Raw genomic sequence first — 23,169 nt, forward strand, 5'->3', positions numbered from 1 at the left:
ATGTCCACAAAGAAATCAAGTGTGTCACCACTCACTCACCAGTGACATGAAACATGGCATATTCTTTAGTAGCTTTTTGCTCAGTTACCTCTCTGGTATCTAGTGATTATTTATTAATGATTATGAATCTCCTGACCTGAACTGATTGCCAGCCCTAGAAATGTTTATTAATCAGATCTCAGACCCTTGCCATAACTTCTGATGGTCAGACTACAGCAGCAAGCGATGGGGAAGACTCATCTCTACATAATGGAGACAAGAGCATGACTGGATTTCAGTCCTCAACTTTCCTGGTTCAGAGAACCTCCCCATCTTATCTGGTGTTAAACAGTCCTCACAGACAGAGCCAAGGGCTGGCATACAATAAGCTGTATGAAGCAGTAATCTCCACACAAGACACAAGGACTGATGTAGCAAGCACTACACTGTTGACAGCTGTAAGACAAAGAAGCTGCAGTCAGCATGTTCAGACTGTATCACAGTTACATGTTAATACTTGGGGCCAGACAAGCCAGTGATTGATATTATGAACACTATCCCACACCCCTCCGGGAATGACACACAAGAAGCCATGTCACTGCCAAGTCTGACCACAGGTCCAGTCTCGACTCATCTGAACATATACACCACAATCAGTTGGAACTATAATTCCCACAAGGGCATCAAGAAGGTGACAAACATAATTATCTACAATCAAATCATGTCATATTTGGTGCTGCTGTAATAATCAGGGATGGCAACAGGAAAATCTATTTTCAACTGAAAACATCATATTGTGTCATCGAATTGATCGATTTGAAATAAAATTGGCAGAAATCTGTGGATCAGCGGAAAATTTCCATCCCTGATTATTCTTCTTTTCTGAAAATCTGTGAAAGCTAAATTTTGTATTAAATCGGCGAATGAGTCAAAGCTACAGCACGTTCTGCGATAACCTGTTGTGTCAGATCTGCAGTGGCTGTATTCATGTGTTGAGGAACACAACTTATGGATCTATAATCAGTATTAGAGGAGAAAATGATGATCTTCCTCCATGCACATCCACACAAATAAGGTTGAAGACAAAGGATGAATCTTTGGGACAGTTTCCATCCATCTTGTGTCATCACACAGGGACCACATCTGGTGGACACCAAGCATCACAGGGACTCCAGGCAAGTATAATCGCTTTCTCTTACCTTGTGATAATAACTATAACATTGTAACATATATCTCTGAAAGAAAGAAAATTTAGCTCTGAAGCTTTGAAATATGGCCAAGTTGTAAGGACCTATTCTGTCATTTTCTTTTATTAACGGTCAGTGATAATTGAGATTTGCCACAATATTCGACCATCTTCAAGAAAGGATGCTGCCCTGGTAATGCCCTAGAAGCAAGAATATGTTTCCACATACAAAGGAAACCTCATGTGACTGTTTTCAATAAGATCGAGTTGATGTCTGTCCCATATTTGCCACTTTAAATGTAACACAGTAATGAGTTCTGGACCTCTTGAAATTCCAGTCCCGTTTTTCTCCCAGCAGGAAAGGATGATTGGTCATGAAGGTGGGGGTTGAGGTTTGTGGTGAAACATTCATCTATTGTCATGTCACAGCTATGATACACAGGGCAACATGAGGGCTGTTCACTATGAGATCTTGAAGCTGTACTCGTTCGAAAGGAATATGGCGTGATCCAGAGCATGGATGTTCACAAACATCTTGCTCACTTGCTTTATGTTTTCTCTGCAAATAGAAAGAAAATCACATTAAAGTCAGCCAATGCTCAAATAAGATTTTATAATTTTTCATGCCCGAGTAATTCTGATTTATTGTGTGAGATAAATATGCTGTAGACACTCTGAATGACTGATTTAGACTGTACACCGGGATAGATTCATTCCAGACTAATTCAATTGCAGCATCAGTTCTAATAGTTAAACAACAAAGGGAACTTAAGTGTAATTAGTATTAACAGGGAAAAATGACATTAAACAACAAATCTGAATGTCAAAAACACAGAATCAAAATGCCAAAGCACTACGCTCTTCAAACAGGTGATCAACCAAATCTGCCTGCATGTGAAAACTCTGTCAACAGATCATTTTTGATCATTTATGTTTGAATGTCAGCTGCTTTGCATTACATCATAGGATCAGCTGATCCGGTCATACAAACTGACAGGTAGAAACCTCACCTGCCCTCATGCCGCCCGGCATCGGAGCCCAACATGGTGGACTTGTGCACAGTATCAGCGTAGAGCGTGAGGTAGCGACACAGAGGCTCCAACTGGGGCATCGTCTTGTCTGTGTCTGCTCGGGTGAACCAGGCCTTAGGTAGTGTGGATATGATCTGTGACATAGAGGAGGACAATCAGAGGAGGACACAAAGTGCTTTACCGCTTGAAACAGTGTTTCAGCAATATCAATAGAGGTCTGAACTATTGTACCTTGACCAAATGATCAATCACTGGATGATTGTCTGGTCCACATTCAATTATTTACAGTCTGCCTCCACAGAGTGCAGTGTTAAGCAACAAAAAATTTTAAAAATTGTATCTTGATCCCACTGTTGTGTGACAAGGGAACTCACCATGTGATCTTGTTCACACTAAGATAATATCCAACCACGAGTTTTGTTTTCCCATGGAGTCATGGAGCAATATTACCAACTTGGACAAACTAGTGGTAGATGAGTGAGTGAGTGAGTGAGTGAGTGAGTGAGTATGGTTTTATGCCGCTCTTAGCAATATTCCAGCAATATCATGGCGGGGGACACCAGAAATGGGCTTCACACATTGTACCCATAGTGGAAGATGACATGAGTAAGTGAGTGAGTTTAGTTTTACGCCGCACTCAGCAATATTCCAGCTATATGGTGGTGGTCTGTAAATAATGGAGTCTGGACCAGACAATCCAGTGATCAACAGCATGGGCATCGATCTGCGCATTTGGGAACCGATGACATGTGTCAACCAAGTCAGCGAACCTGACCACCCGATCCCGTTAGTCGCCTCTTACGACAAGCAGTCTCTTCTTGTGGCAAGCATGGGTTGCTGAAGACCTATTCTACCCCGGATCTTCACGGGTCGACATGAGTAAGAATTATGTGACTACATCATAATGACAAGGGCAGGATGCTACTGCAACCATTGCGCTAACCACTAGGGGCACAACAACCAGGTCCCACCTGCCTCTTTGACTACACAAGTTAATTACTAGGAAAACACACCGTCTTGCATGTCTATCTACTCACTGCGTTAGTTTTCTCCAGAGCATCCTTGTTACAGAAGCCAGTGTGCAGACTCAGGATGATGTATCGGTTGAGCAGCCCATCAAAGGCTATCTGTTGTAAAACTTGATCAGCAAGGATTCCAAACCATGACAGGATGTTGCCAAGTAACTGGAACAATGACACAAGTATCTAGTATTAAAATATTATTCCACCTGCACAACACAGACCAAGCTAGGATGATGAAGATGAAGAGAGTTTTTAGCTGGTCAGTTATATTAAATGTAAACAAGCATTGTCACTAAGGTGACATAACACCCCGCTGCAAATTATCAAATCAAACTTAAAAAGTAATGAAAGTGAAGGTCGTAATTTAAGATGAAGTTAAATGTCAACAAAAACATGACCAGTCAACCTCTCTTGATATCTTGCTCTGTAGTTGTTCAAATGCACAAATATTTTCAAGACTTACTTTGACCTTGACATGAATGTCTTAGTGTATGAAATATGCAAAATAGTAATAAAGAAATTGCTTATTGAAAAACATTCAAGGGAAGTCTTGAAAGTCTATGAAGAAAATCCAGTGAACTGTTCTTGAGACATCTCGCTGACAATCTTAACATGCAGTTTAACAGGCTGAAATCTTCAAAGTGTCGCCGGGACCTTGAAAATTATGAGAAGGTCACCAAAATCGACTGGGCCCTGCGCCTTCTCTAGATAAAGCTTGGTGTTGAATATACAAAAAATCCAGTGAACGGTTCTTGAGATATCTCACTTTGCTGACAAGGGTAAAATGTTAACGTCACCTTGTGACCTTGAAATGAAGGTCAAGGTCACCAAACCTGACTGGGACCTTTCTTTTACTTTGATGAACCTAGGTACCAAATATGAAAAGAATCCAGTCAATGGTTCTTATGATATTCCAATTCGTATGTCTGTACGTACGGAGCCTAATACTATATTCCCCGCTTTGCGCTAATCGCGCGGCGGTGGATAATATATTATTTGAAAGGAACAGTTCAAGGTCACACAAGATACACCACTGTAGAAAACACATTATATAAAGCAAGTCACTGTCAATGTCTGACAGCTTTAGTGTTAAATCATGACTATCCTAGAAAAGTCAACCCACCTTGATACATGTCCAGGACTGTCTGTGGAAGAAGACAGCTGGGCCACCAGATCTGTTCTCTAAAACACTGAAACACAAACAAGTCATATTGAAGTTTGTCACACGCGTTGTTAGCGAGTTGTATATTCCAGACATGAATGCTGGCGAGTCAGTGATGGGAACTGAAAACCTGTGGTAGAAAGTCCCAATTCCCTACATGTGTTACACCTATAAACTAAAGGAATCAGGCGATGTCTCATGAAACTGATGTTTTCAGCTGTTCAACATCCTAGGCCTATTCACACCGAAACACCCAATCACAACACTTAAAAATGAGACTCCTGCGATGAGTTAAGTTCTGTTAATCCACAGAGAATGAATGAAATCTGGTCAGAGAGAAATTTCACCAACAAAACTTTTGAGGTGTTTTTGCAAGGTTTTAACTTTCTGCAATCTGTATAACTGTATATGAACAAGTGCTCTTACTTTTTGGGATACATAGGCATAAAGACATCATCATCCAGGGTTTTCTTCATCCTGCTGGAGATGGCCTTCAGTAATGCCTGAGTATTCTTGGCGTCTCCATTGACAGTGGGGTAGTCGCGGATCAGTCGCTGTACGAGGTTCACTAGTCTTGAGGTCTGTATTGTTGACATTGGGTCCCAAACTGTTTCCACTAGCACTGTAAAACAAACACAGACTTCAGCACTTGAGCTTACACTTACAGCTAAAAGCAGTTTCAGATTAGATTTGGGTGATGCATTAAATGAGTGGTTAAGGTGTTTGGTTGTTATGCCGAAACCCTGGGTTCAATTCCACACTCAGCCTACAGTGTATAAAGCCTATGTCTAGTGCCTCCCAGAATATCTTTGCTAAAAGCATAAAAAAACCTAGCCAACTCATATCTAGCGTGTTGGGTCTTGGGAAGATAATGAAATATCAGCTTATTATGGCAACAAAGCCAAAGTGACAAAGGCCGGACAGTGTTTCAAATTAAAAGAAATGGCCAGCAGGTCCTAAGGTTCCAGTACCATGGAAGAAAGGAACCTGAAAGGAACCCTGTAAATTTGTACACTGTTCTTTATGTTAACCACAGGCTGGAGTGTTGCGGACAGATCACTCGGGCAAATCTGGATCTTAAGTCCATCAGAGCAGGATCCATATGTGCACCAGTAAAGTGGAGACACAGGTCCCCCAAGCCCTGCTATTAGTATTCAGATCAAATCGTACCAACACTTACGAAGCACCTCTAAGCAACTCAGTTATGTCAAAGTTCAAACATTCCGTCATACTCAAACTAACAGACCCTTCCATCCTTAACTGTATGACAATACTGACATTATGTACAAGAAGTAAACTAAAACTAAGGAAATCTGGAAGTAGAGAGGCTAAGAATCACACTAGATCCAAGGAACACACTGATGAGATAGTCTTACTTGTGAGCTTTGGTAAAATTATTTTATCCACAATTGCTGGTAATAATTTAACGTCATCATCTTCTATGGAGGCCTCATCCTCTTCATGGTGAAGACCCAGAAAAACTAGACAGCTGTACCACTGACTCTCTTCAAAGTCAACACAGTTCTCCTGGAAAGAATCAGACAAGTTTAGTACACAATTTTTAATCATATACTGTACTGTCCACATTCCTGAAGAGACTTTTAAGCTATTCTGCTGTTTTATTTCAGGGTAGTTTATAAAACAAACGTTCTGTCTCCTTCGAAAAGTATTTTAGATTTTTATCACATCGAGTCAGCATTCTGTGATGTCTAAGTCCAAAATAAAGGCAGTATAAGAAAATTTCGAGTAAAACTCAAACAAAGATGTCAAACAGGAAAAATCTGAACTCATGACTGTCAACACATCCTTGTATGAACTAAGTCAGACAATTAGTAAACTTAGTCAACAGCTCATTTCAGACCAGAGGTCCATGCAATATAGCTGACTTACTGAGTTTTAGTTTTATGCCGCTTTTAGCAATATTCCAGCAATATCACGGCGGGGGACACCAGAAATGGGCTTAAGACATTGTGCCCATGTGGGGAATAGAACCCGGGTCTTCGGCGTGACGAGCCAATGATATCCACTAGGCTACCCCACCGCCCCCCATGCAATATAGCATTTCATTTCGCCAGAAGACTAGTTTATACAGGTTCCAGAACAGGCTAGTAGCTGTGTTGGACCTGAGTCATGAAGTGTCGGTGCCTCAGGTCAAAGTATCACCATGAAGGTTAACAGTAATAATCACATCAATTCAGCATAATCAAGCATCCAGTGTATTCTATCTCCATTTCCCTTTGAGAAATATCCTTGTCCCTTCTGATACAGCAGTGTTGAGTCGGGATTGAACGACATTCCACTAAAACAACCTAACAATCAAATACCCAGTTCTTTTGTGGTTGAAAACTGTCAATATCCCTGTTACGATACGTTTCAGTGAGTGAGTGAGTATGATTTTACCCCGCTTTTAGCAATATTCCAGCAATATCACGGCGGAAGACGCCAGAAATGAGCGTCACCAATACGTTTCAAGAAAATGAATAAAACTGAAACGCCTTCCAGCAGAAGGACTTCTCTTCCCGGTCTTAACTAACCAAGTATCTTCCCAATCTGCCGATCATAAACATCCACCTTCTGATTATATTAAATATATTGATGGCTTCCATGGCTGCATATAACATGTAGATAAAATTTCAATTTTTTTGACTGGTTGTTGATTTCAGGTTCATAAACAAGAGAAAGTCATTGCTTCTGTGACTTCTGAAACAAACTGATTGTGATCAGAGAAACAAGCTTTACCTCAAGTGGATTCCAATTTTGAGTGTGCAGTCTGATGAGAGGGTTGAACAACTTGGGGAGACACAGCCCAATGTAAGCCTCCCTGTAGGAATCTCCATACCTGAACTTCCACTGCTCGAACTGACTACGGATACAATCAACCTCACAAAAATCTTCCAGCACGTCTTCGAACAAGGTCTTAGCACTTGACTCCAGGGAGTCTGTGGAGGAGATAGAACAGAGGAGATCAAGTCCTGGTTCTACATGTCATTTAGTCTACTATGACAGTTACAGACGCCTGCAGTATTCAATCTAGGTCCATTCTTAACATTGTTACAACAATCACAGCTGAAGTTAGTTTATTGTACAAACCATGGGGAAGTAATTTCTGATAAGTATTTAGTACATGTATTAAAACTCAACCTACTGAAATGATAATTATGGAATTAAATAGCAAACTCTAGCCCAAATGAAAAACAACCAACAAGAAAAAAACGAAACAATTCTGGTCCTAAAGCTATGCTCATACATAAATTCAGTTAAATGTGTCAATCTTTACTAAAGCTATAAGGCAGCTAAACAAGGGTCAAACTTTATGACCATGCTCGGTACAGTGCTAATGTCCTTCAGCTTAAACTCTGCCCTAACAATAACATACAAGGCTGTGCAAGTCTTCGCATGCACTGTATTTGCACAATGATGAAATTGTGATATGATATTTAGATGACCACACTTAGAGAGACTGTAAAGATAAAATCCACCTTTTTCCATAGTGAACTTAGAGATATCAGTTTGACTTTCTTCATCATCTGAAGAGAGACCATCATGGTGGCCGCGAATATTTTTGGCTTCTCGAGCACGGCGCGCCGACGTGACCTGGAATAGAGAACAGCTTTTAGTAGTTTTTCTGTTACACCACATACATAAAAAGTCGAGACAGAATTTCTAAAAGTAATAATATTTCAGATGCATAAAGCAAAAGGGTGTGCATAAACATAGCTTAGCTGAAGTCTAAGCAACACCATTACTGCTCAATAAATAGGTGGCATGGCAGTAGTGGTGAATTGATATGGCAATACAGTATTTTATCACGATATTAGGCTCACAATACAATACATCGATCTATAACTCTTGAATGTAATACATGATACATTAGATTCCTCAAACATAAATCCTGCTCCATCACAAGGTAAACCTTGTACTAACCTTCGTGCTTCCCGCTCAGCTACCCGTCGCTGTCTCGCCTGTTCCTCATTACTGGCCATTATAACCTTAGAGGCAGCCTTACCTACAAAGAAATAGTCAGTCAGTGTTAACAATGGTTTACTGAGGTGTACTGGATCATCTGACTAAATTTATTCTTAGCTGGGCTTTGTATTTCACTGCCATTCTGAGTCAAGCTCATGACTATTCAATCAGATTTTCTATCATAAATACACACATACACACAAAGACTAATACTAATGTCCCTTTATAGGGATAGTTAACTTTCAGGCCTCATCACCAAGGTGATATTTTCAAACAGGAAAATCTGACAGCCATGGGAGGAACTGAGGTTAGCACATAAGTGTAATGGTGGTGAGAGTTCTGTTTATGTCACACTGACCAATATGTCTATTTTATATTTAAACATTCCTCTTGAAGAGAACATCAATACTCAAAGGCATAGAAATATTGACTGGTTTAGGTTTACGCTGCTTTTAGTGATATTCCATCAATATCTCAGCAGGGGAGACACCAGAAATGGGCTTCACACACATTACAGGAATGTTGAAAAGAAACATTTTGAAGTATTTCAAGGAAACATAGCTTGTCCGCTTGCAAATGCTATGATTTAGGTAGAATTTCACAGGTTTGGCAGAACAGGAAACACTGAATACATTTGTCAGATAGTATAAAATGACATCATAAAACAAGTGGCAAGTTGGAAATATGACAAATCTTGTATGAATGAATAACTAATATCTGGAAGAGAGAAGGTGAGACTGTAGTGTGTTGTATGTACAATGTACATTGATATGAGAGATAAATACCGACTTGTCATGTAGTCCTGACACTGGTCTCGGACATCCTGCTGCCGCCGTTGCAGCAGATTCTCGGCCCGCAGTTTCAGTAAGTGAAGCATGCGAGTCTCCAAGTCATTGATCAGGGGCACCTGTAACGTGAGGAGGGAGGTTAACACTGGCACATGACACGTGTACAGTGGAGCAGCTTCACCTACACACCATAGCATTAACATAGTATAGAGGCATCTTCTTCATGCAGGACAGCTCAACATCCCTGCATGAGAATTTACTCGATGCATGGCAATTTATCACCACTGCATGTCATTAAAACATCCCTCCATGGCCACGCATCACCCCTGCATGACGACTAAATACCTTGCATGACAATTTAACATGCCTACGTGGCAACATAATACCACTTGACAGCAGAACACTGACTTGCCTGTTGTTTGACTGTCAACTTCATTCATTAGACATTAGTGCCTAAAAAATTTAAATCCCTGCATGACAGCTTAACAGCCCCACATGGCAACTAAACATCCATTCAGGACATCACATCCCTGCATACACAAATATATAGCCCTTCACAATGTTCTGATACACAGCAAGACAGCTTAACACTCTTACATGACTGAACACAACTACTCTTAGCTCTACTAAGAGCTAAACTCTCCAACGTGACAGTTGAATACCAGTGTAATATCAGAAAACTCCTACATGACAACTCAACACAGTCCAGAGTGACAGCTGAACACTATCATGAAATAGCTAAACATGACTGCATGACAGCTGAACACTGTTGTGTAATAGCTAAACATGACTGCATGACAGCTCAACACTCGTGTAATAGCTGAACACTCCTACAGGACAAAAACAAAGTTAACCTATATGAGTACCATCCTTCTTCACACTAAATATGGGACATTTAAATATTCTCTACCAACAGTCTTCAATTCTATCTCGAGATATACCATTACTATACCACAAATGTAAGTAGTTCAGACTTCTTTACAAAAATTCTACTACAAATAATATCTTTTCAAGGTTGCCAGAAAACATTGGCATGTAGGTAAAGGCTGCACACTGGACATTTTACAATTTGGGTTGATTTGCAAGGGAGTATAGAACAAAGATAGCAAGCTCAGTTTAACTGACTAATCAATTCTTATGAAGCTGACAATGAAGTATATTCTTAATATTCATATAAAAACAAATTATTTTCAAGAATTCACTTATAACTAATAGCTTCTAAAATATCTAGACATAGATTATGTTAACACATCATTTCTTGTGTGTCCAATATAACACTGAAAGTTTGTTAGTCAACAGTTTGGATTCTGAAATAAACATGTTCATTAGTTGTTACACTGAACAAAGACTGCTCTAAGATGGAAGTGCATAAGACATCAATGACACAAAAATGATGGAATGTTTGTCCATAAACATTTGAAACAAGTAACTTTAAGTCAGTATCACTAAACATCAAGAAACACAACTGTGCAAGGATGACAAGCAATCCCACCCACAAACAGCATGGCCCCTGTATACAGTTGATTTGCTTTAGAATAGTCAGTGTGTCAGCAATGTCAGACACTGAGGAATTGATCAGGTGGTGTTTTAGTTGAGAACATCTACAGGGGCAGCCATTCTAGAACCCTTCCCTCTCACACATAGATGGTCTCACTGCTGCAATATGACTGCCAAGATCGAGATCAGTATGTTAAGACAGTTTGTGAATCAAAGTCATATTGTGCAGTGAAACAAGCTCGAAGTCACTGCTTTGTTTGGCCAATACAACATCATAAACATCTCAGCATGAAAAACAAACCTAACAGTTTGAAAACCAAATATTTTAGTCACTCGTGAGTAATGTCATAAAACCTATCATCAAAATCAGGACTTGGCCTTAAAGCAGTATTCCATGCTAAAAATATTTTCCAGAATATTTGCTTTGAAACTTCTCAACAGCAATATGTAGAACAGTATGTTCAAGTAAGATCAATTCTGAAAGTCTAATAGCATTACTGTATTACAGTTGAACAGTTCCAACTAAAGCAGTGACCTCTGCTGCATCCTACTGACCCGCCCAAAAGATAGTATATTGACCCACCTTCTCGTTTAGACACTCAACCAAGTCTCTCACATACCCCCTCATTTCTTGGAAGAACTTATAGCGTTCCCCCAAACTGCTGCATTTCCCTTCACACTCTTCAATGCAAGTTTGGGTGTCGACAAACTCAGTTGCCAGTCTGTCACGTTCCATCTTATGACTCCTGTAAACTTCGTCCATTACGTGGAGCCTAAACACAGGAAACAGACACAAGGCTCTCAAACATTCTTTCAATTAAAATCATATATACTGATGTGGAGAACTATGGAAATAGTTATCAAGGGAAGCTTGTTTCTCATTGATTTACCATGTCCTGCAATTCCAGGGTTTTTCTGATAATGTTGTCCACAAAACAGACACTGACACTGCACTGTGAAATGTTGATGTTTTTAGTTGTTTGAGGCTGCCCCATTCAGCAATATTCCAGCCATGGTGTAAAATATTGATTCTTGAACTGGACAATCTGGTGGTTGATGTTATCAACGACACCTGATGATGTTGGGGTTGGATGACAATCACACAAACCATGTCACAGAGACCATCTGATCCATTCAGTGTCCTCCCATGACCTGCCTGTCATGCTCGAGGAATCACTAAGGGTCAGGACATACATAGCTGAATTGTCTCAAAAAACACAACATCCGATGAGCTCAGAAGAAACAATCTAAAATTTTATTTAAGTTCAGACCTTGTCAGGATTTATGCTATTGAAGATATGTCATATTGATAGGGGGAAGGGGAGGGAATGAGGTAGGGGTGGAGGGGAAGAGAGAGGGTGGAGGGGGAGAGAGAGGAGGAGGGGGAAGAGAGAGAGAGAGGGGGGAGGAAGGAGAGACAGAGAGAAAGAAAAAAAGAAAGAAAAAGAGCGAGAGAGATTGAATTGTGATAACCGGGTTCACTCTTACCATATATATATACGCAGAGAAATGTTTTAGCAAAGTACATCATAAAGTAATTTTCACCACATATTTCTATTTCCTCTAACATGTCTCAAAAGGCTTTACCTAAACAATTTGCAACTGTCTCCATGAATATTGTTGGTAAACAACTGATTAACACAATTACATGGAAACACTAATCAATGCTCTTATTTGCCAAGGGTTGAAATGCAGACATGTAGAGATACAAATGCCATCAACAGCAGTAAGTTTCTGTTACCTCTCTTGCATTCGCCTCCTGATGGCCTCGATTGTCAGCTGGGAGGCATCAGCTGTCTTGGACAGGGCCTGGAATGGCTCAAACTTGGTCTTCTGAGAGTCTCCATTGTTGAATATCGAGTAATTCTGCGGGGAACTTGTCTTTGCTTCATACTCATCCTGGCTCGATGACACCTGAAAGCATGACCATGTGTCACCGAAGGGTAGTGTTTCATGGTATAATTCTATGATTATTCTATAATATGCTTGTCCTGACTTGTCACTTGTCACTGTTGATGATAGTTTATACTATCATCAACAGTGACAGGCTGGGCTTGTACTTCATTACAGCATCATAGCTCTTGCCTTTCATTTTTTCTTCCCTGAGATTTAGATGTTTTGTAATTGGTAGACACTGAGAAAGGTCTCAATGGCATCGTATGAATCAAACCCAGGTTATGGGGATGAGCAGCCATCACTAGCCACAAGGCAACCCAGCTCCCCCTGTGACTGACCACATTACCTGCTGTATGTTAGCTGCAGTCACTGCCTTCCGGATCTGCTGGGCTTCCCACTCCTGGATCTCTCGGTCACTTCCTTCATTGTCACTCCCTAAAACACAGTATTACACAGGTGTTAGGGGCCAACACATTTCATATTCTCTTGGTGGGGTCTAAGAGACATTTTTGCCCAAGACAAATATTTTTTCAGTCAAACACTTATTTATATACATGGTTTTATCTGGAAGGTGAAACCAATGGAAACATTGGACATTTAAACCTGTCGATAAATTATTTTTTCTCCAGCATTTCTTGAACTGATATTCCACTGTTGAGAATGGATTCAAACATATCCAGGAACATGTAAGGGACATAACCATCTACAAGAAAGGATGTTACACCATGTAAGGCCATTTGGCAACCAATATCCTTCAAGATTGTGCTTATCAGTAGATTACATACCATGCTCGGCTGCTAAAAAGTCGTCTCTCATCCGCTGCAGATCACGAGCAGCAGTGTCAATGGTGAAGTCGATCCGGTCTTCCTCGTCACTGCGGTCATTCTCATCATCCCTGCAACAACCACACTACTTGGTCAAACATGAAAACAACAATCTTGGGTTTCTCTGGACAAATTGGTCTGCTTGTTAATGTCAAATGTCAAGTGATCAACGTTGTAAGCAATAAACCACACTGTCATCGTAGACTGACATGCACTCAACTACTTGATACACTTTGTCACCTGTTACAATCGGCATGGCGAATGAAAACCTATTCTTACCTTTAATCCCTATGGGGTCACGAGAATTTTGAAGGCACAATGCCACACATTTTCTACAATATTTTGGCCTATATTATATACATTGGGGCATATGCAGTCACTTCAGCTTCCTATTGATGCAATAAAAGACTTAATATTATCCCTTTTGACTTGCCTGAAATTGATAATTGAAACTTCGAAGACGAACAGCTTCAAAAGAGAGAACACTTGCCATACATGGGATGTAAACAATTGCTCCGTACATCGAAAACGGTCACACTCGGTGTTGCAGGTGTTTGCTGAACTGGTTTCAATCACAATTTGTGTGTAGAATATTTGTACAGAGCGCTCTAAGGGACAAAACTCTATGGGGTTAGCTTAAAATAATGTTCGGCCGGTAGAGGGCGCAAGAGTCGATTTAATGCAACTTTTTAATTTAATATTGTAATCTAAATATCGCTTGTTAAAACTGAAGTTAATTATGCACATTCTGACTAAAATATATGGCAAACTCTAAGCTGATCTGTATCATGCCATACCTGACAAGTCTAGCAGTTGTTTTGTTTGGTGCCTCTGGTTCTTCAAGAGGTATTTCATCTCCCAGTTCTCTTGCCATCTGCCGCTGTTTTCGAATCATGTGGATGGTCCGTGCATCTGGGATCTCACCTCCTGTGAAAGTAATTCACAGATTTGGTCGAGTGAGTGAGTATGTTTTTATGCCGCTTTTAGCAATATTCCAGCAATATTACTGCAGGGGACACCTGAAATAAGCTTCACACATTGTACCTACATGGGGAATCGAACCCCGGTCTTCAGCGCGATGAGTGGATGCTTTAACCATTAGGCTACCCCAATGCCACGAAAATTTTTATAACATCAAAATGATCTGAGAAAGTGAGCTGAAACCGAAGGTCTTGATCATTTACAACTGAGACTTTAAAAAAGATTTGCCTTGATGCAGAACTGTTAATACCTATAAACCTGGGTTTTTTCTGTATAAATTTTGTCTCTTTCTTCTTACAAGTAAGTGAATGTAAGTTTTTTGCCCCATTTAACAATTATCCACCAATATCACAGCTGGGGACACCAGCAATGGGCTTCACATTAGAACTTACAAAGATATATGCAGTTGATGAATGAAAACAACACAAATTCAACTTAATACATGTTATTTTACATCACATACATACATAATTCCACACCTTGTTAAATATGAATGGACATCCTAATCATTTTACATACTTACATTAAAAGAAAAGAAAAGATGAACACCAAGATGTAATGAAATCATATTTCTTATCACAAGATTGTCCTTGGCAGGTAAGTATGCCCGTGAAACACAATTCTTCAGTTCTTCAAAACACAGGTAGTTCCTTGAAACACAGTTCACCAATTCTTTAACAAACATGTACTGTCCTTTCCACATGAATCATCTCAAAGAAATCACAAGAGAAAAGATAGGATCACTGAAATAAATTATTAGAACCTCTTAGAAAAATGTCAAGAAAATCAAGATCTTCTCCCAAAGAGTTCTATGCCAGCTGGTTGCCACTGCCATGTGCCATAGCTTGGATAGAGGAACCAGCAGTGCCACTCTGGCCAAACTGCTGCTGAAACCGCCTACCCTCAGCAGACGGTAGCACGGCCATTGCCTCCCAGCTCGTAGCAATGAATTTGTCCAGTTGAGGCCCGAATGTAGGGATATCTTGGTAGGTTGGCCAGTGTGCATTATGGTGAGTGGCAAGTGCCTGCTGTAACACAGTTATGCGCTCCTAAAGAGCTGCATTTTCTGTCTGGAGATCTGACATGGATGACATATTTGAGGATGCACATGAACTAGGAACATTTTCTGTCAGGAGATCTGACATGGATGACATATTTGAAGATGCACATGAACGAGGAACAGACACACGTGGTGTTTCATGCAGATTTTCAGGAACAGCATCTGTCTTTGGGACAGACATGGCAGAGCCAGAAGTTGAGACTTTCCCTGATCTCTTCTTCCAACCCCCTCTCTTTCCCCGGGGTCGCCATGTCTGCCAGGACAAACAGTAAACCCCGGGGTCAACAAAATGTTCATTTTGCTCCTCCGTAACAGTCACATTTGTGCAAAGTTTATCAACATTGGCAGTAATAACATGTGAATTCAAATGCTTGTGAGCAATATGGTACTTTAAACATTTCAGTGAGGACCGAGCGTCGTTACATTTCTGGATGGGGCAAACGAATGATTTATGCACCCTGTGATGTGTCTGCGACCAATGCTCTTCAAATTCCCGTCTGGATGGAAAGGTCTTAGTGTCTAGGCAGACAGGGCAGTCCAGGGGGTATAAACATGATCTATCATCAACTTCCTCAATCAGAACTAGAGTGAACATATCCAGTAAATAGTGTTGAAAGCTTACAAGCCCAATTTTTTAAAATATTACCACTTAAAAGATATGCTGCTTAACATTCAGCTCAAATTTCATTCTAGAACATATTCTTTATTTCATTTTGATCTGTTGCATCCACAATATTCACATGGTCATCAAACATAAATAGAGGTCTACTAATATATACGGAGGCAAGTAAGGTATTGTTTTCAGGTTCATTGGAATAACAGTAGAGGTTCTTCCCAGGACTATATAGACACACTGATTGTCCAAGCTTGTCAAAACTTCTTACTTCCCACGCTGTACCTATTCTTTTGTATTTTGGAAAATGTTAAAGGCTATGAAGGGGGATCTCAAGGCATATTCAAACCTCTCCCTGAGTTTCAAAACATAAATAATAATAAAATAATGTGTCCATTTATATAGCGCCAAACTCCACACCAGGTATGCTCATAGCGCTAACAATCAATAAGGCATTATTGAAGTCCATAGAACTTTTTGTAAAGAAAGGTTTTGAGATGGCACTTAAAGTTATCAAGGGTTGGAGACAGCTTAAGTTCATCAGGGAGGGAATTCCATTTGACTGATGCCATGTTCTGGTAAGACTTGCAGCCAAATGATTTGAGGTTCCACTTTGGTACATAGAGCAGATTAGCAGAGGATGAACGCAGAGTTCTTGTTGGCATGTATGGAGAGAGGAGTTCTTGAAGATACACTGGTGCAATACCATGAATGGACTGATAAGCAAGTGTTAAGGATCTTATAGTCAATGCGAGCTTCAATAGGCAACCAGTGAAGAGACAACAGGATGGGAGTGATGGGGCAGCGTTTTGGTTGGAGAGTAACTATGCGGGCAGCTGTGTTCTGGATTTGTTGGAGCTTTTGGATGGACTCTTGTGAAGCTGCAACCAACAAGCTGTTGCAATAGTCAAGTCGTGAGAGAATCAGTGTTCTCACCAGGGCAGCCGCAGCATCCTGTGACAGGAGATGTCTGATCTGTCCAATGTTATGGAGATGGAAGTAACATTTTCTGCACAGATCCAGAATCTGTTTCTTCATGGAGAGGTCAGGTTGGAGTAGGACGCCAAGATTTCTGACATGTAGAGAAGGCTGAATGACCATGTTTCCAACTTTCAACTCAACATGTTGTGATTTTACTAACATGTTTCTTGTGCCAACAATCATACCCTCTGTCTTGTGTTCATTTAATTTTAGTTTGTTATTGAACATCCACGAACCAATATGGTAAAAGGCATCTTCAATTCTGGTCAAGTCAGAACTGTTGTCATAGCCCATGGTAATACCATCAAACAACTGAGTATCGTCAGCATAAAGATGATGATTAGTAGCTTTCTCACAAAGCAGATCACCAAGTTCTTTGGTATACATAGAGAACAATACAGGACCGAGAACCGATCCCTGTGGTACACCACAAAGAATAATAGCTTCCGCCGACTGAGCATTACGAACAGCAACAGATTGAGTCCTGTTTGATAAGTAGGACCTAAACCACAGAAGAGTCATATCATTTACATACTTGTCTTGCTTCTGAGCATTTCCATTAGGGATCAGTTGGATCGAGAACTGTACTTCCTTACTGATTTTAAGCTTATTTGGTGCAAGCCCAGTAGACTCATACCTAGAAGATCTGTAAGTTGCAAAGACATAGGCAACTATGTTCCATGACTTGTATCCCATCTGCATCTTTGCAGAGCATGACACTCAAGTTTGAAACTTACACAATGAAGAGCAACTTACTTAGTTCTTGGAGGAGAGTAGCCTCATATTGTCTGCCCTGGGCACTGCATTAGTGCAGGTGTACCAAAGCAACAACCCCACTCTTCCACAATATTCCCGGCTTTTTTTTTCTAGCCTCAATATTTGGAACAGTATAAGTCCACTTGGTAAAGGCATCTGTAAGCAACAAATGAACTTGCTACCAGACTATACGATTGGTCCCTTAATGTCAGTAGTAGCTACAAAGGCAAGCCAGTTATATTACTGTGTCATGGATGCTCTCCCTTTAAGGTTTGTTTCCGAGCTGAACACTTGTCATGTCTAGTAGTGTTGACTTATGTCTCTATTCATGTCAAATAATAAAACTATTGGAATTTATTTTAACGCTTTCTGTTCCCCAGGTGACCTAAAGGAGATTTATGGGTGAGGATTAGGTGATGTTTACTAGTGGGCATGACAATAAGCCAGTGACATCTTTATTTTTGGTTCTCCTATCAAACCCCTTGTCAAACAAACAACTGATTATATTGTCCCCACAGAGCCTTACAAACACTTGAAGTGACAGACACCTCTTTCCACTGTGGTCTGATAATATTTGCTCTGGCTTTGTAGATGAATGCATTATCATCATCGGCTCAATAAATATTTTTATGTTCATCTGGAGATAATTGTTCATAATGGCCATCACACTCCCCAAAGGCTTGGATACGAACCAAGGCCAACGCATTGTTTGCTGCAAGGTCCATCGTCTCGTCCGCACTGAGGACATGGTACACAAGCTGGGCAACATGATGTCCAAGTACATATGGATGCTAATAATCGCAAGCATTGACCACTGAAAGAGGTTTACATCAGGTACCTGCTGCAGAAAGAGAGATATCCCAGAAATACTTCCCGAAATTGCATTTGTGCAAAGACTGGACTTGGGTCTTTCACTAGAAGCATCAGTGTCAGGAATAACTTGGCCTTTTGGTTACGAAACACCAAGCATCAAAGCAGAAGTAAAGGCCATTTTTATGCTCATAAAAGCTTCATCACTCTACTGAAACTCAACTGAGTCTTGTTAAGGGTCTTGCGTTCTTCGAAATCCTTACAATGAGTGAGTTTAGTTTTACGCCACACTAAGCAATATTCCAGCTATATGACGGTGGTCTGTAAATAATCGAGTCTGGACCAGACAATCCAGAGATGGGAAGCATGAACATCGATCTACGCAATTGGAATCTTTACAACAAATCACTTGTAGTAGTTTGCACACCTAAAAAACCTTTGCGCCATTCTGATGCAGCCCATTCCTTTACTGTTTTTTGCTGAAATCATATGCCATAAGTTCATTATGGTCTGAAATAAGTGTCTTTGTTTAGGCTTCAGACACAACCCAATCTCTCAACAGTCTTTGGCAAGTCTGTCAAACATTATTGAGCCTATTCTCGACAATTCTCTCCAGCAAATCAAAATGTTCTTTTCTTCCTGCAGGTTGTGGAAAAACAGTTGCTCTTAGAAGTTGATGAGTTGTCTAACAATTGGGTCTGCCCAACAAACTCGCACTCCTTGTAGCATGCAAACACTCCTGTCAAGGAGTTGGAGACAAAGAAATTTGTCTATAGCTGAAAACCAAAAGAATAATTACTATGCGCAAAGGCAGAGCCAATAATGCTGCAAAGTAATTATTGCTTTTGGAATGAATGATCAAACAACTGTAGAGTCACTTTCAGAAAAAATACATGTAGCAGAAGATGACAAAAGACAGAGCGGGGAAAACACAATCAAACAACAAATGCAAGATGTGACAATAAACTGGAAGGATGTAATCTCCCAAATGACATATCCAGGGAGGTGTGTACGTATGTATTTTGGAGGTAATATATTTCATGGATTTAAAGCATAAAAAAATTGGAATGAACAACACAACTTTTAATGACGAAAGTCCAAGAAGATCTTGTGACTATTTGAGGTGATCACTGGGGCTAACCATAACTGTTAAATATCAAGATAATTAGATGATACACTTTATTGATCTTATAACTACAATGTAGATAGTGTGTACATGCCGTGCATGTAATAATAGATAATCACATCTTGAACAGTTAAAAAGAACAATATGATTTCGAGAGCATGTAAAACTGAATGTTTCGATCATTCATTAACGAGGTTGACTGTAAGTCACACACTGACTCTCCGGCTTCATCATGTGAGTTAAAAGTGATGTAATCTTGAGTCAACAATAATGCACTAGTTGAGAGACATCAAAAGAGGCACACAATCCTCATCTGAGCTGACTCTTATGACAAGCACTGGGGTACTGGCCACCTACCCTGCCTTGAACCTGAATCATCTTAGATTTGATTCTGAAGAACTTGAGAAATGGCATCTTCAAATAGTCTCAAATATATTGTCTCTAATGACAAGTTAAATATATTCAGGAAAATTGTGTGGTTTGTCAAGTTTACTATTGGTCTCAAATCCGAGTTGGTTCAGATTATTGAACATGACTGGTTGTTTGCCAGGCTCCAAAAAACATCATCAGCAGCAGCTATTAATGAAAACCAATCAAGCCAGATCCACTTACTTGCCAACATCGACCTGAAAACCATTTTCCCATCCTCATCACTTTCTTCATCTTCGTCTTCATCCCCATTCAAAGTTCTGATCTCTTCTCTTAGTTTCTAAAAATTGACAAAACATTTCATACATCACATAAGCAATGAATTTGATTTGACGGAAACATTCATTCAGCAATGCCATCAGTGCTATGGTTGAAGCCAATAGATAATCTGAATTCGAACCCACACTGTGTGCCAAAGTCAGTGATCAAACCTATCAGACACTGCGGCTTACACAAAAATGGAAGTCTATATCAAAAGGCTGAGTAGGTTAGATCGTTGACTTTGCTGACAATGAGGTACCTACAAGATTATAGCTTCCAAACACGAAACAAATTCCACCAAAATGCACTTGAATTGTGAAAGTGCAATCTCAAATATAACGTTTGTTACATATACTTTAACATGTTCATTTAGTCCCAAAGTTAGTGCATGTGTTCTTTCAATTTTGTTCTGTTAACACTTCAAGCGATATATACATTCACAAAAAAAGTACTAGCTAATGTAGCAGCTCTTCACCTTCAGTTTTTCTTCAGCAATTTCCTGAGGCTCTTCCTTAATTTCCTTCTCTTCTTTCTTTGGACTGTCTGGATTTTCCTCTTTCTCCTTCAGGCTTTCCTTCTTCAGCTGTTTGGCAATACGTTTACTGTGACTAGATTTCTTGACTTTAAACACTTCAGTGTCACCTGGAAATGTCAATTTTAAAACATTTTCTAAAAGTGATTATGTATATAATATCACATTAACAGGGCTGTAACAAATCTATTATGAGGCAAATATGACATATCATGAACATTATGTTATGAATAAACAATAATGAATCAGCTGTTGATGTATTGTTCAATATATTTAGTGAAACAGAAACAGAATAATTTATTTGACTTGTTTTGACCATAGTTAATATGACATAACAATAACAAGATAACCACATGCATTACTGTCAAACTGGATCTATAAAAGTGTTCATTATTAATATTATCGTGCCTGGCTTGGACATATTCGATTTTACACATCTTGCTTCTATTAATAAGACCAAAACAGAGGCCCAGATAAGCTGCGTATCTGGGTAAAATACGCATAGAAAATTTCCAATTACACATTGAAAAATAATTGTTGCGTACCAATTACGCAATTCAAATGTTAGATACACAAATAGTTTAAGACAAATGCGTACGGAATATATTTATAAAAATCGCTTGCGTAATAAAAAAGACATCGATTGCTATCAAGTTGTACTGTTGGTATAGGACTAGTGTTGTACTGTCAGTATTGGAGAAGTGATTTTTTTATGAAATCATTTCCATTATATTTAAGTTGGTTTTGATTAGGTATGATATAAGGCAGGACATTCCTGCATAGTAAACTTGCTCAATGACATAATACTTAGGTGAGTAAAATGACTGAAATATGCACATATTTGAAAGCAGTGGGTAATGGAAAATGAAATACACACTCAACATTCATAATACCCACTCCAAAAAACTACAGTGGGTACAGTACCCACATGAGCTAAATCTTATCTGGAGCTCTGCCAAAAAACCCCACTCCTTTGAAGAAAATCAATGAATATTCAATTCTAGTTATCCTGAATAACAAATAGAAATCATGAAGGATATGGGGTAAGAGTTCTGCCCGTAACCCCCGCTTGAAATGTATTCTATTTATTATGATTATTTCGAGGTTTTAGGGTTAGGTTTAGGGTTTTAGGATTTGCGTTTGGTTTAGAGTTAGTGTTAAGGCTTTTTGATAAAAACCATTTGTTCTTAGGCATAGAATGATAAAAATAAAACGGGGGTTACAGTACTAAACCTACAGTGAGAACAGCAAAATTCAACTTCTTTGGCAGGCATTTGGGGAGTACTGCACTTTACCGGGCGCACTTTTTTAGATTAATTAGCGCTGCTGGGTTTCCCTAACCCTAACCCTAAGGATCGTAAAGGGTGCTTAACCCTAAGGATCGTAAAGGGTGCCTAATCCTAAGGATAGTAAAGGGTGCCTAACCCTAAGGATCGTAAAGAGTGCCATACCCTAACCCTAAGGATCGTAGAGGGAGCAGCGAGGGCTGCGCCCAGTAAAGTGCATTCTAGCCGGCATTTGGAATTTGAACCACTAGGAAAGAATAACAATAATCGGATTGGCTCTTATTGTTAGAAAGAAGTTATTCATTCTTAACTTATTGCTGTCCTTCATTAACGAAATTCAAACGGATATTGGCGGATCTGCGCTGAGGGATTATTATTCCACAAAATAATAATCCCACAGAGTTTATTTACAAGTACATAGGCCGTACCATCTTCCTCTGTGTCAAAACTGAGCGGTTTGACTTTCGAAGGGTCTAATTCTTTATCACGTTTCTTTTTCTTCACTTTCTTTAACTCCGGAATTGGTGGTGGTGGCGGTGGCAGTGGCGGCGGTGCACGCAAAATGTCTGGACAATCATCGTCAATGTCCATATAATTTCCATTTTCTTCATTATCAACCTCTGAGAGTTTATTTTCGTTTTCCTGATCAGAATCACTGTCTGTAACAACTTTTCTTCGGAAATTACGTTTAGGCTTCTTGAACATTGTCGCCATTTGCAAATCGTATGCCGAATTTTATAACCTGCGAAAGAGATGTTCATGCAAGCTCTGATACAAAAAGCAGGCCCACGAAAGCTCTTTGCACGACCGGCTACGCTTATCGAACTGTATTATGAACAGTTTTATCTCTGTATGGAGCTATGTAAGCGCGCGTTGCCTGCAAGCTCTGCATCAGCGTGTGACCTTCAAATTATGAAATACAGGAATAAACTACCACTGTAATGAGCTTGACTGCCTGCGCTGCAAGGGAAATAACTGCGCGT

At 39.8% G+C, this 23,169-nt stretch overlaps 1 protein-coding gene across 1 annotated transcript; it reads right to left on the reverse strand.

Annotated features, from left to right (window-relative positions):
• Window positions 1-771: 771 nt before the first annotated feature.
• LOC124280566 (PAX3- and PAX7-binding protein 1-like) lies at window positions 772-22,944 on the reverse strand. Its single transcript, XM_046716520.1, has 18 exons — window positions 22,615-22,944; window positions 20,844-21,010; window positions 20,291-20,387; window positions 14,149-14,278; window positions 13,313-13,422; window positions 12,874-12,962; window positions 12,373-12,545; window positions 11,215-11,404; window positions 9,136-9,253; window positions 8,301-8,386; window positions 7,860-7,974; window positions 7,120-7,319; window positions 5,757-5,907; window positions 4,807-5,002; window positions 4,342-4,408; window positions 3,234-3,380; window positions 2,176-2,330; window positions 772-1,724 (listed from the first exon to the last, which is right to left on the reverse strand). The coding sequence occupies exons 1-18, from the start codon at window positions 22,898-22,900 to the stop codon at window positions 1,628-1,630; spliced, it is 2,574 nt and encodes an 857-aa protein (XP_046572476.1). The 5' UTR covers window positions 22,901-22,944; the 3' UTR covers window positions 772-1,627.
• Between the last annotated feature and the right edge of the window lie 225 nt (window positions 22,945-23,169).

Source organism: Haliotis rubra, unplaced genomic scaffold (genome assembly GCF_003918875.1).
Source record: "Haliotis rubra isolate DU_JTF1 unplaced genomic scaffold, ASM391887v1 Scf27, whole genome shotgun sequence".
NCBI lineage: Eukaryota > Metazoa > Mollusca > Gastropoda > Lepetellida > Haliotidae > Haliotis > Haliotis rubra.